Source organism: Trachurus trachurus, assembly GCF_905171665.1.
Source record: "Trachurus trachurus genome assembly, chromosome: 1".
NCBI classification, from domain to species: Eukaryota; Metazoa; Chordata; class Actinopteri; order Carangiformes; family Carangidae; genus Trachurus; species Trachurus trachurus.
The window spans coordinates 5475540-5489115 of record NC_139891.1 but is presented as its reverse complement, the minus strand read 5'-3'; the positions used below and the strand labels follow the sequence as shown (position 1 = coordinate 5489115).

The 13576-nt window shown below is 42.8% G+C and overlaps 3 protein-coding genes across 3 annotated transcripts; 1 reads left to right on the top strand and 2 right to left on the bottom strand.

Annotated features, from left to right (window-relative positions):
• The first annotated feature begins 87 nt into the window (after positions 1 to 87).
• mettl26 (methyltransferase like 26) lies at positions 88 to 3907 on the top strand. Its single transcript, XM_083975420.1, has 6 exons — positions 88 to 395; positions 636 to 798; positions 2312 to 2371; positions 2497 to 2564; positions 2852 to 2930; positions 3053 to 3907. Exons 1-6 carry the CDS (start codon positions 202 to 204, stop codon positions 3107 to 3109), a joined length of 621 nt encoding a protein of 206 aa, XP_083831546.1. The 5' UTR covers positions 88 to 201; the 3' UTR covers positions 3110 to 3907.
• Positions 3908 to 3970: 63 nt separating this feature from the next.
• On the bottom strand, positions 3971 to 5877 carry wfikkn1 (WAP, follistatin/kazal, immunoglobulin, kunitz and netrin domain containing 1; the record flags this gene model as incomplete). The annotated part of the gene is made up of 2 exons (XM_083975191.1): positions 3971 to 5489; positions 5614 to 5877. The coding sequence occupies 2 exons, from the start codon at positions 5875 to 5877 to the stop codon at positions 3972 to 3974; spliced, it is 1782 nt and encodes a 593-aa protein (XP_083831317.1). The 3' UTR covers position 3971.
• Positions 5878 to 7295: 1418 nt separating this feature from the next.
• On the bottom strand, positions 7296 to 12038 carry LOC310988689 (ras-related protein Rab-40C-like). The gene is made up of 6 exons (XM_083975374.1): positions 11318 to 12038; positions 11166 to 11226; positions 10803 to 10863; positions 10640 to 10717; positions 10200 to 10422; positions 7296 to 9418 (listed from the first exon to the last, which is right to left on the bottom strand). The coding sequence occupies exons 1-6, from the start codon at positions 11469 to 11471 to the stop codon at positions 9120 to 9122; spliced, it is 876 nt and encodes a 291-aa protein (XP_083831500.1). The 5' UTR covers positions 11472 to 12038; the 3' UTR covers positions 7296 to 9119.
• Between the last annotated feature and the right edge of the window lie 1538 nt (positions 12039 to 13576).

Genomic DNA, 13576 nt, shown 5'->3' with positions numbered 1-13576 from the left:
GTCCCCGCCCACTGCTCCTATTGGACGCAATAGTAAGTCACGTGAGCGAACGCGGAAGTGGGACCATTTACAGTGGGAAAACAAAACATTCGGAGGTGGTGTTGAGTTAAAGTCAACCTGGAGCGACGTTACTCAGGTTTGCTGCAGTGGTTGCATAAGCTGTACCGGATAAGTCGACGGTTGTACCCGGGCGGAGAGACGATGCTGAGCGCTGCGGCCGCGGAGAGGAACAAGGAGCCCATCCTGGCGGTGCTCCGGGACAGCGTCCACACCGGGAGAGCCCTGCAGGCTCTGGAGATCTCCTCCGGTACCGGACAGCATGTCACACACTTTGCTCAGGCCCTGCGGAATATAACGTGGCAGCCGTCAGAGTACGACCACCAGTCTCTGGACAGGTAAACGCAGGCTGTTTTATCGATATCTCTGGTAAACTGCAGGTATTTGGGGAAAATAATCAATATGTGCGTAGTAAACTTAACATCAGCCTATATAGTATATGATTTTAAAGTGGGGCAACTAAATACCAAATCTTCCTTATAGCAGCTAGGTGCAGATCATACAGGCAGACTGTGCTGGTAAGTGTATTGTCGGCGGGTGCGCGCATTAACAATAACGTCTTTTGTCTCCATTTTCAGTATAGAAGCGTACAGAGCTCACTACCAGCTGCACAATGTGAAGCCTGCCATCCACCTGGATGCTTCTCTGCCCCATCAGTACTGGGGAGGGATCCCGGATGAGAGCCTTGATCTGATAGTCAACATCAACATGATCCACATTTCTCCAATAGCATGTACTGAGGTAGGACGCCCACATGCACCAAACAAACTGCTGCCATTGGTCCTATGATCCCAACCAACCCACGACCTGAGGCCCTACTGGACTTTCACTCGTTTGTGATGGGGTGATAATAATGCACATGTGTTTGGTAATAAAGCACAACATGAACAGATGTGTTGAAGGCCATGTCAGCACCTCCATTATTATCTGTTCTTAAATCCTACTTATAAGGGGCTTGAGTTTCTCTTTATTTTGTGTTTGTATATTGTGCTAAAGTAGCACATATTCATTATCAAAGCAAAGCCCCCTCAGAACAGGGAGGAAGACATTATCGATATGCAGAGACCACTTTCACAAATGTTTCTTAAAAGCATCTCTACATGTATGACAGTCATTCTTTTCTTTTCTTTTTTTAATACCAACACAAACACAACTCATTCTACTTAATGAGACACTGATGAGGTCATCACCTGAACCACATCTGATTTTATATAAAAACCACTGCTGGGATTAAACATCGACATTATCCCACAAAAACTGATTTATAAACTCTTCCTGAGTTAAAATATTCTTGCTGTGTTGTTTAGGAATAAATATGAACATGTTTTCTTTGCATTATTATTATTCAAGGTCTGAAAAGACTTGATATTTTTTGTTATTTAGACTAGTTTAGTCATTAGCCAATAAAAGCTCTAAATGACAATATTTTTATTTCAATTTTGGGAGAAATGTTGTCGGTAGTTGATTGAGTAAAATTTAAATTAAACATTTTTTGTTTTATTATCTAACACATGCTTATAAATAGTAAAACGAGAGAAACTGATCATTTTGGGAGTGGTCTCTTAATTTTTTCCAGAGCTGTATATATCGCCCTTTCAGATGTTCAGCAGCTCATTAGTTATAATGATAATACTAATACTAGTTGTTATATAGTAATAATTAAATCAGTCCAGTTCAGGAGCCACTTCCTTTGCCCGAAGCATTATACAGCCTGATGGTATTATTTTGATAATTTTCTCTTTACCAACAACCAGCAATCCTTTGTTACTTTTGCTACAGTAAACAGCTCAGGAACAGTCATACCCACACCCAATAATGTCAGTTACACAGCAATATCTAACTTAATTTGGCAAACATTAGCCATCATCCCTTATTGCTCAGTCCTGACTGAGTAAAGCTGTAGCAGTAAAAACCTGTGAGTGCACGTAAAAGCACCTACAAGCTGGATTTTATTGCTCATTTGTGAGAGAAAATTGTGTTATTTCTTATTTCAAGTTACATGGAGCATATTTTCAGATTTTGTTCTGGTCCTGCTGTTCCTGTTGCAGGAAATAGATTGGAATATGCAGTATGCTTGTGTATACTCTCCCACCATTTTGATTCATAATTACTGCCCATTTACAACATCAGCCTCAGGTCTTCCAGTGTATGAAAGAGACCAAGGCAGTGCAGTAGTTGTTCTTCCTGCCACTCAGCCCCCCACTGCATATTATGGGATGCTAGTGCCTGAAGCCATTGCTTTTTTTTCTTCTAGGGTTTATTCAATGGGGCTGGAGCACTGTTAAAGCCACAAGGTCTTCTAATGACATATGGGGTGAGTGAAAGACATTTTGTGTCATAAAGAAGCACATAGCATATTACATGCTACTATCAACAGTAAACATGTGGTTGTTAACAGTTCATGTCAGGTCACATGTTTGGTTGTCATTGTTTCTTCAGCCCTATGCAGTGAACGGACAGATCACCCCACAGAGCAACATTGACTTTGACTACAGCCTACGACAGAGGTAAAATACTCAATGTTTAAAGTTAAGGAAGAAATTTGAAAAAAAAAAAAAATCATGGTCCTAATCTTTTCTTCACAGACACACAGCTAACTATGCATTTCTCAGATGTTATTTATATTTAGATTAAATTAGAATAAAACTGCATTAATGATGAGTGTTTGCTTTATAATAGAGACTAAATGCTAAATCATTGTGATTTATGTTTTGTCATCACTGATAATAACTAAAGCAGCTGTGACAGTGGGTACAATTCAGAGCCATGTTTTTTTTTTTTGTCTGTCTTGCAGGAATCCAAAGTGGGGACTCCGAGATATCTCCCTCCTGAGCTCTTTAGCACAAAGAAATGGTTTATACCTGGAGAGGCTTGTAAGTAAACAGCTCAGGGCATAAACACTAGTTATGGGATTATTATTATTATTATTATTATTATTATTATTATTATTATTATTGGTTTACTAATGCATTATTTATGATCTTGTCTTTCCAAGGTGGACATGCCGGCAAACAACAAGTGTCTTCTGTTCAGGAAGGAGAGCCTGGTGTGAAGTGTCTCCTGGATGGGGACCACGTTCGGAGCAGGATGGTCAAAGCGCCTTAACTTAGACTTGAAGCTCAGATACATTGCCAAATTTTCCAGAACTGTAACTGAATCATGTTTCTCAATATTCCAATGCACACTGACTTTAGATAAAACAAAAACCATTTAATCTGAAATGTTACACTCTCATCTATTATATTGCACACTTGAGTAAAATGAATAAGGCTCATACATTGGTTGTGTTCCACATTTAACTTACAACAGCCACCTACTCCCTTTTAATTTCTTATTCAGTTTGCAGAGACTGGCAGTAAAACTACATTAGCAGAAGTGCTGTAGATTAGATCTTGACAGTATAACAACACAAGGGAATCTATATGAAACACCTATGTAAAAGTCTAATATAAAGAGCCCAATACAAAACAAACATAATACAATAACACAAACAATAGAAAAACATAATGTAGATGTGATATACTGTAGGTGTCTATTTCTTAAGCATCACCAGCTTGGTGTTTCTGCTCGACTTGTGTGGCTGCTATTCTGGCTACAGTCTTATTTTTACAATACAAACATACAGAATACATGTTAAGGAAGAATATCTATATTTCAGCTTATTTAAAAGCGCATTTCAGCACTAATATAAATGGGCTCACAACACATCTGGAATGTAATACAACCTGTGTTGTAATGAATATGTATTGTAAATACAAAAAAGATCTGTGGATGTCATTAACATACCGTATTTAACATTTTTGTCTTTTGATTTGAAAGAATCGTTATTAAATTACTATCCTTGTGGCAATGCTGATGCTTATCTTCAGTGCTAAAGGTAGAGGTGGGCAAACGGGTCTATGTAGGTGGGAGGTTTACGATGCCCCGCAGGCCTTTTTGGCCAGAACCTCACGTAGCCTCTTGAGCCGGCGCTCAGTTATGGCTCTGACGTAGCTGTCTGATTGGATGATGGCCATCCCATCCTGCACCACTCCCATCACCAGCAAAGGGTTTTCCTCCATGGTGATGTTGGGGCAGGGGCAGCTCCAGTCAATCTTGGCAATAGTCACTTCCAGGTGTTTGGTATTGAAGAAAGTCAGTCCCATCTTCTCATCTCTCAGGACCTCGTCCAAGCTGAAGCGGGCCAACCCGGAGTCCAGATCCTCCACCAGCTCCGTCAGCCGCCCCACGATGGCAAAGTCACTTCGACATAAGCTGGGCACCATTTTCCCCTTCACTTTACAGGTCTTGCAAGGTTTCTTTTTGGGCTGTGGGCAGTTTGCTTCACACTCCTTTTTTGTGAGAAAGTTGTTGGCGTTCCCGTGGCAGCTGCCGTAGACGAAGGCCTGGCACTGTTTCATGACGGAATTCCAGGCCCAACGTGCCTCCCAGGATTTGCAGGGGCCCTGAACAGCGGGTAGGGAGCAGATGCCCATGCCCTCCCTCTGACAAGAGGCCTTGCACTCCTCGAACGTCTCAAACCGGTTGCGACTGTCATCACATCCGCCGTTGCCGAAGGCCATGCAGGTGCCGAGCTTGCTATCATAAAACCAGTCCACGTGGCGTTCTCCGCTGCACACTCTGGTGTCCACCTCAGCCAGGCAGTCTGCCGGAGAGAACGGCCTCCCCATGGGCATCTCGGGATCTTCGGAGAAGTCATCGCCAGCTCTGCGGATGACAGACAGAGGGTAGTCCGCACGAAGAACTCCTGCAGAGTTGCGTGCGATGCAGGTGTAGATCCCGGTGTCCCACACCTGGGCGTTGTAAATGACCAGCTGCCCTATGTTGGTGATAACCACGTTGCCATACATCTGGTCAGGCCTCATGACCAGACGTTCTCGCCGTTCGCTCTGCTTCTCCCATGTCACATCAGGCCTGGGGACTCCGACGACATCACAGTGGAAGCTGACCGTGCCGCCCACGTAGATGGACTGATGGTGAGGGTTTGAGTACAGCGTGGGGGGCATGGGGTCCTCCTGGGAGGATGTAGGCGTGGGATTGGCCGTGGTGTCCTGAGGCAGTGGACTGGTGGGAGGCCCGGCCAGGTAGAAACGACAGGCGACCACGGTCAGAGACACCCCACGGATGCAGGCCTCTGCGTCCATGTAGCAACGGTTGAAATAGGTGAGGCCGTCCGAAGCACAGGTGAAGTTTGGCTCCTTCTCACACCGGTCCTGGCACTTGCAGATGGGCTGGCCATCCCAGATGTCACAGGTTGCTCCCTGCTGGCTGCAGATGAAGCCCTCGCAGGTAGCCGTGGAGGTGGGGGCGTTGTCTCCTTCTCCTCCGGACAGCCCGTCCGGCTGTGCAGGCGTGCCGTCAGAGAAACGTGCTGCCACACAGCTGTTGAGACCACACACGTTGGTGCAGCATTTCTCAAAGTCCGCACAGTCCTATACACACACACAAAATGTCAAAACAAACAAACAGCAGTTATGAAAGCTTATTGAATTAGACAAAGCAGAAAATCAACTTAATAAGACGCATGTGTAGTTATTGTGTAATCATCATCATCACCTCATCGACGCTGCATTCCCTCTCGCAGGTGCTTTGCGCATCGACCCACAGATTGTTATTCAGCTTGTTTGGACAAAGTCCCTCGTGTTCAACTTTGGATCCTGCCACACTCGCGCACAGTGACAGTTCGGGTAGTTCGCAAACCAGGAGCATCAACAAACACACACATATCCATCCTGATCCAGGTTTATTGGAAGCAGCATTGTGCCCGTGTGTGTCCTTTTTGCGTCTATCCTCCAAGAGCAGTAGAGGAATTTTATACATTGTTGCCTTTTTGCATGAGTCGCCCACCGAGTAATTCCATTCCTCCTTTAGGTCTTCAACAAAGGAAGAAGACTATTGTGGATCCTTAAAGGGTAGACATCCGTTTTACGCGTAAATGAAAGTCAGCTTTCCGTGCGCAGTGGAGAAAAGTGAATACATCCAACCGGTCAGAGCGAGTTTCCGTGCGCTGGACACTTAGTGACCAAAACATATCCCAGGAATAAGTATGGAAAATAAGCTATATGGCCACATAGAGCAATCGCCGTGAAAATCAAAACAAAAACTGGCAACAATGGACAAAATCCCCCATTCACGTCGATTCCGCCCCAGAACAGCGACGTACGCGAGCGAGGAGCTGGCACAATGAGAGAGAGACGCAACATCAGTCTTTGAGAGAGTGAATGGAGGTGGAGAGGGCAGCCCCCTCTGACCGCCCCCGTGGTCGGCCAGTGTCTGAAACTTTTATGAAGCAGCACCATGCGCTAAGCAACTGGACAAACATTGTAAAAACATCAAAGAAGACGTGGGGCCACGGTGGCAAGCTGTCCCAACAACAGAGCGCGCGGAGCCAAACATTGTGGTGAGAAATGCAACTTTATAAGTGTCCAGACAGGATTTTATAGAGGCGGCGTTCATAAATAAGGTAATAATCAGATCCCCTGCAGAGGTCCTGTTGTAGAAGTTGGTTTTAATTCCAAAAATAGGTCACAGACAGATTCATCCAAATGTGTTTACGCAATGCAGACTCATGGAAAACACTTGTTTTTGTCGCGCAAATTAAAGTAAACGTGAGGCGGTCTGGACTGTGCGGTGTGTGCAGGCGGAGAGCGTGAAGACTAAACACGGAGGCGTGTCGCATCACGTCTCGCAAAAGAAAAAAAACACGGTGTTTACGTCCTCCTCGTCTAGACGTCGGTCAATTTACCACCGTCCCTCATTCACACGGAGCTCAGAGATGCCACGGTCAGGTGGGAAGACGTAAAAAAAGAAAGAAAAAAGCGCCACATTTTCAATAGTGCGCGACTCATCTTTGTCCCGGCGCAGCTCCGAGGCGATGAGAAGCAGCTCCCCTCATCTTTTCATCCACGGTGACCCCGCAACCTTTGGGTGACTTTTGACCGTGCTGCATTCAATGCGCCACGGCGATGTGCCCGGTTATCCACGACTGGCCAATACAGAGGGAGCAGCTAATCAATTCAGAAACCCCCCACCGCACCCCACCCCACGGCTTTTATTGCACTTGAGCACCCACGGCCCCCATAGTGGACAAAAGGAACAAAACATATTCCCACAATTCGCACAATGACCTTGATAAACGTTTGAATGAAAAATCATCGCAGCGGAGCGCAACAAGCCGATGGAGACACAAAGCCAGCCTTGTAGTTTTAACCCTTTATTTTTGATGGGTGGTTGTTTTATCAATGGAGACAAAATTAGAACTATAATTCCGTATCCAAACCTTTAGACACACAGCTCTGATAGCAACAATCGGTAATCAAATATTACACATAGTGCTTTAAAAAGTTCACTCAGGAGTTTGTGTTAGCCTATTGTACTGGTCTCACACCATACACCACATGAAAACAGGCGCCAGCAGGAAACGTGCAGCGAAAATTTTTTTATGCACTCATTGACCTTAATACATAGGCTACATACATACATACAGCCATGACACTGGGAATGTTTGAGTGGAAATACAGCACGTGTTAATCAGAGGTGGAAAGAAGGAGAGTTTACATTTGTGTTGATTAATTATTCAATTATTAAAAGAAAAGTTTAAAAAATATTTGGTTCTGACTTAAAAACAAGGTTTAAATTTAATGTGACATTACAAGATTATTTCTTTTTGTCAGGATTAAAAAACAACAATGACCACGAGAATCCCATTTAATATTATTATACGCACATTTTTAAAAAGGGCTGGGAAATAAGAATTAATGTAAGTAGCAAAAAGTACAAATACTCTGCATCGCTTGATAAAAATATTACAGTAGCTGATGACTTTCCACCTCTGATTCTTACAGTCCCACATATTACCACATGGCCACGGAAAAGTTAGCAGATGAATATTGTTTTACATTCATAAATACATAGCATATACACAAAATATCCAAAAAGCAAATCCAATTAAAATGTTCAGCGTCCTGTTAAGGACTGAGACACCGCTGCAGAAGACTCTGATGGCGAAACAAGCTGTACATGTCAGTTTGTACAAGGTTTCCTTCTCAGCGCCGAGCAGCCTCGTCACTGCTCCAGGCGTTAACAGATTCAAATTGATCATGCTGTTAAACCATTTAAGGCAAAGATACAACTAAGACTGTCAAATTTAGCTGCATGAATGGCCATTGACGGTCAATAGATGTCTGAACCGATGACTGATGGAGATGGAGGGTGAATTCATTTGGGCTGAAATCTAGGAGCACCACAAACTGTCTCGCGAATGAGACGCCTTGGGTGGGCTCTGCTGGACAGTTTCACAGAATACATAGCACTAGACTAAGAATGTTTTCAGTGGTTTGTTTACTCCTCTGAACTTTCTCAAGTCTGGAACTCTTGTACCTGTGAAAAGTAGCCCTGTATGCCCGTGACATTCAATTAAAAGCCGCTTTTCTGTAAAATGTGTCTGAGTTCCAAAGAAGCAGCTCCGTACTCTTGAGGCTATAAAGGGAATTTTCAACGATAGGCAAAAGGTATAAGACACACAAATTAGTATTGTACATCAAAGCTCCCAAAACATTCAAGACAAAAACAAGCGCAAGAAGCTCCTCCCCAACAACGACCACTACACACACACACACACAGACCGAAACGACAGCACGCACAGGATATTTACAACTTCAAGTTTCAACTTCGACTTTAAATACCAATAAACATTCCTGATCCACGTAAAAACTAGCTAATGTCCCTCCCACTCGTTTGTAGTGTTACCAGGTGAGTGATAATCCTTGAATTCACATCTGTTGGTCCCAGGGAAATCTTGTTCCACTTGATCACAGTGAGCCTCTGTAGTAAGAGTACGAGTAAACGGACATCCACAAGATGGCACCGGCAAGCGCAGAGGAAACAGAAAAACAACCCGGCCGTCCAAGTCAGTTCCCAAAGGTCAATGTGAGTTTGCAGCTCATCCGCTTCTGATGAAGATAGCTGGCAGCTCTCCACGCTCCTCTCTGGCCTCGCGGCCTCTCGGAGCAACAACACTTTCATATCGGTCCTAGGGAGGCGACCGTTAGTCCTTGTCTTCACTATGAGATCTTACAGTTCCCCTTGGAGGAGGACGACGAGTTCTTTGGAGGACTCTGTGGTGGCCTGAAGGATTTTGAGCGCTTGAGGCTGTTGGCTTTGCTCCCACCGCCGCTGCCGCCAGAGGCTGCGTTGGCTACCGAGTAGGAACGTCCATGCATCATGACTGCATTCATGCCGTTAGCCATAGAGAAAGACTTGAGGTGCGACTTGATGGCGACAGGTAGGGGCAGTTTGTCAATGAGGTGCACCGGCGTGCAGGAGACTATCGAACGGCAGCACAAGTCTTGGAGGCTGAAGACTGGAGAAGGAAATGAGAGGGGGTTATGACTCAAAATCAATAGCATCAATACAACAGTTTGCAGTAAATCTTTCTAGTATGCTCTTACAAGCTGCTACTCAGACATCACAGACCAAGCACATGATATGTGCCAGATGAAGATTTTTTTTTAAATTACCCCTGAGCATTTCCTTCTAGCTGCACTGCATATTTTGAAGGTTCCTTCATCAACATTTAATCTTCTTTTTGTTAAACCTTTCATTTCCATTCTCTCATTTACAAACCCATCTGTCTGACAGCAAGATATTTAACAGAACACAGATTTTGTTGTTTTTGTTGTGCTCAGTTACACAGCCAGAAGACAAAAAATGTTCAAATCATTTGGGATCTGTGACTAAACAACTGATGCACACAATTCATTTTTTAAAAAGTGAATTTTGTCTTTTCAGAGACAAATGTAGGCTGTTCATTTACAGCTACACTGGTACCAAAGTAACAGCACCAGTGAGGATGGTGGATTGTCCATGGTAACATTACACTGATTGCTTTGAGGGGGAACAAATGGAATTTAATTCATATCCAATGCACCGGATTGCCAAGAGAAATATATGTAGTAAATATCTCAATGTCTGGATTGAATCAGGTGAACTATACATGTGAACATCTGAATCTGGATAAATAAAACTAAAACTATCATTAATGAGAATTCACCATGCTGCCTGTTTGGGTTTTTTTTACCAGTAGAAGAAACAACACATACGTTCCTGATCAGACAAATCGTTAGCAAGAAATTATTAGTCACCTCTGTTGGGCCTCCAAAATTTCTCCATCCCATGTCTCATCAGCACGATGCGTGAAAGCTCAGTGAAGGATTCGATGACGTTGAAGTTGCAGAGTGGGCTGACCTCAAAGAAAGTCATGCTGTTCTTCTCTGCATACGCTCTGGCCTGCTCAGTTGGGACCTGACGCTTGAAAGCCAGGTGAAGACGGTTTCCCACTAAAATCCTGGGTACACCTGGTGCATGCTGGTGGAAAAACAACACCGTTATTTGCCATGTCTTCAAAATATCTGAAATATAATATATTGTCCATATCCAATTCTTTGGTGTAAAAAACTATGTAGCACAGCTAGAAACAGCCAATGACCAGTCTCAGCTGACATATTACAGACAGGATATGCCCCTGTCTACAGGTGTTTCCTACATGTATTTGTCCAACAGAAATAAAGTTACAAGGGATTACCTCGTCAATTTCCCGAATCCAGCGGTCGATGCCATCAAACGACCAGTTGTTAGTGATGTCATACACGAGCAGAATGCCCTGTGAAATAAAAGTCAAATATGTTGACATGACCACAGACATAGATAATGGGGAAAAATACACTACAATCACTACAAGTCCTCACCTGTGCTCCACGGGAGTAAGACCTGAAGATGGTGCAGAATCTACCTTGTCCTGATGTGTCCCTGTTGAACAATACATGCAATTATGAGCAGACCAATATAATACTAGTTTCATTTCATCTATTTGTTTATTTGTAATGGGACTCTGCATATTCATGAACATACAAAAACATGTTGTAAATACGCCAGATTTAGCTGTGGAGCTAATTTCCATCTGTAGTCCACAAATAAAATTACCTTACAGCAAAACAAATATCAAGTACAATACAAACACATTACATCACACAATGTGGTGAAATAGTTTAGTTTATTCATTGCATTCATTACTACACACTAGCCTACTAATCTAATCATAAAACACTTACCACAACTCTAACTTTACTCTTCTTCCGTCCAGCAGAATCGTTGTGGTTTTATAGTCAATCCCTGTGATGACACACAGTTGGTTAGTGTTTGTCATTGTAGCCCCTTTAGACAATACGTAAACAACTGAACAAAGCCCATAATGTTTACTCACCACTGCTGTAGGCGTAAGGAGACTCTACCGATCCATCCTGCAAACTTTCCAATATTTCGCCCTTTCCGACGTCGCTGTCTCCCACCAAAAGAAATTTCAGGAGATAGTCATAGCTCTTGACAGGGCTACTCTGGGTCCCCATCATCCCACGCATTTGGATCCGGTTCACAGAGAGCTGTTTCAGCTCGCCAGACGTCCACTGTTCAGGGGGTTAGGGACGCAGCAGAGGCTCCCCGGCAGCGATAGCGAAAGCAGGACGACTGCCTGCTGTTTGACGTTAACGTTATGTTACCAGCTAGCTGGTACAATACTCACGGTATAACGTTACATCGACGGGAACATTGACTTTATAGTTTCCAACACAAAAAGAAGTTCGCATTCCACTGGACTATTTGGAAAAAAACTAACTTTCAGTGTGTGTTTGCTCTGGCCAACCGAGTTCAGACACCGTCGCTGTAATGTTGGTCTGAACATTAATAATCAAAACAACCTTAGCAGTTAGCTGGCTTGTTAGCTAGCCAGCTAACACAAACGACAGTCACGCATTCTAGCACAAACAGAGGATACGAAGTAAAAACACGAGGTTGTTCGGTGCCACATAAGACGACACTCCACCAAAACGAATACAACCGTGTCGCTCTGTTCGTGGAGGAAAAAAACAGACAACGAGGGATGTTCAGCTTGAGCTTCCGTGCACAACGTCTAGCCAAGTGGGCTGTGTTGGAACTTCCTGGTACTGACGTCAACAGAGGCGTAACATCCGGTTTTCGTGTTTGAAAAAATGTAAAAGGCATCACGTCATGTAAAATACAAATACACAGTTATTAGAGACGTTCTATGTTGTTTATAAGAACTTTGGACGACTTTGGTTATTCTCCCTATCATTTATTCATATTATTTTTCAGATTCACTATTCACTTCCACATCCTTCGAATTTGATCGATCTTTTCATTTTGAAAATTAGCCTATAGTCTACTTGCCAGCCCATAGGGCCCCATTGTGAACCCGGAAATGTTGAGTACCCCAAAATTTTATGTTAGAAATATATAGCCTAGTATGGGTCCCCAGTATTCAGAAACTGCCGGATGCTAATTTATATATTGGGCAATTAGCACAATTAACATAATTAGCATAAATTAGCATAATTTCCTATATGGGCAATATTTCAGCAAAATTGACTTGGCTGATCTGGGCAATATTGGAGTGGTTTTAGGGGTTATTGATGATGCTGAATCCATTTCTGACATTTTCAAAATTCAAAATGGCTGTCTAAACCGGTAGTGACCAGATTTAAACCGCCAGTGGGCCGATTTTGATGGATTTCAATCTGGTCCCTTCCGGTTTAGACAGCCATTTTGAATTTTGAAAATGTCAGAAATGGATTCAGCATCATCAATAACCCCTAAAACCACTCCAATATTGCCCAGATCAGCCAAGTCAATTTTGCTGAAATATTGCCCATATAGGAAATTATGCTAATTTATGCTAATTATGTCAATTGTGCTAATTGCCCAATATATATAAATTAGCATCCGGCAGTTTCTGAATACTGGGGACCCATACTATATATTTCTAACATAAAACTTTGGGGTACTCAACATTTCCGGGTACTCATTTTTGGCAAGTAGACTACTAGCCTATATCATCTTTTGGAAATATTGTTTGTGAAATGTTCGCAAATTTCACAAAATAATTTTTTTGTGAGATAACTGCATTTTGCACATTCATATACATTTTAGTTTTATTATAAATGTAGGCTGTCTCTTTTTATTATTTTTATATATTTATATAGGCTACCTATATATTATAGGCCGAAGGCTAATATAAAATAATGATGTAGGCCTCTCTCGTTCTACATGTTTTACTGTAATGTGAGGGGGGAAATCCCTGTTGCTGCCTGATCAGAATGGGGAAAAAACATAACCACCTGCTGACTGAATTGAAAAGGTCATTTTATTTTATTTTATTTTCGTGAACTTATGTCAGATTGTTTACAAACATTATATGTTCACTTTTCAGTTTATCGAACACCTAGCTAAATGTTGATTGAACTGTATTATCTTTTTTTTTTTTTTTTTAAGGATTACTTCTTATAATGTTGCTGACTAGGGGTCCCTATCATTTTGTCCATTCCATTTATATCAGTGAGGGCAGACTAAACAACATACACAGTTTACTACCACACATCACAAATACAGGGAAGGATAGAGCTTGTTAAGGTGATTATACTTGACCTCCTCTCATTGGTTGTCCTTGATT

Bases quoted from the DNA above. Each gene is read 5' to 3' on its own strand.
- mettl26 (XM_083975420.1), top strand. From the start codon at position 202: ATGCTGAGCGCTGCGGCCGCGGAGAGGAACAAGGAGCCCATCCTGGCG. The intron at 2,565-2,851 runs GTAAAATACTCA...TCTGTCTTGCAG, and splicing joins GACTACAGCCTACGACAGAG to GAATCCAAAGTGGGGACTCC. The intron at 2,931-3,052 runs GTAAGTAAACAG...TGTCTTTCCAAG, and splicing joins GTTTATACCTGGAGAGGCTT to GTGGACATGCCGGCAAACAA.
- LOC310988689 (XM_083975374.1), bottom strand. From the start codon at position 11,471: ATGCGTGGGATGATGGGGACCCAGAGTAGCCCTGTCAAGAGCTATGAC. The intron at 11,227-11,317 runs GTGAGTAAACAT...GTGTCATCACAG, and splicing joins TCCTTACGCCTACAGCAGTG to GGATTGACTATAAAACCACA. The intron at 10,423-10,639 runs GTAATCCCTTGT...TTTTTCCACCAG, and splicing joins GGATTCGGGAAATTGACGAG to CATGCACCAGGTGTACCCAG.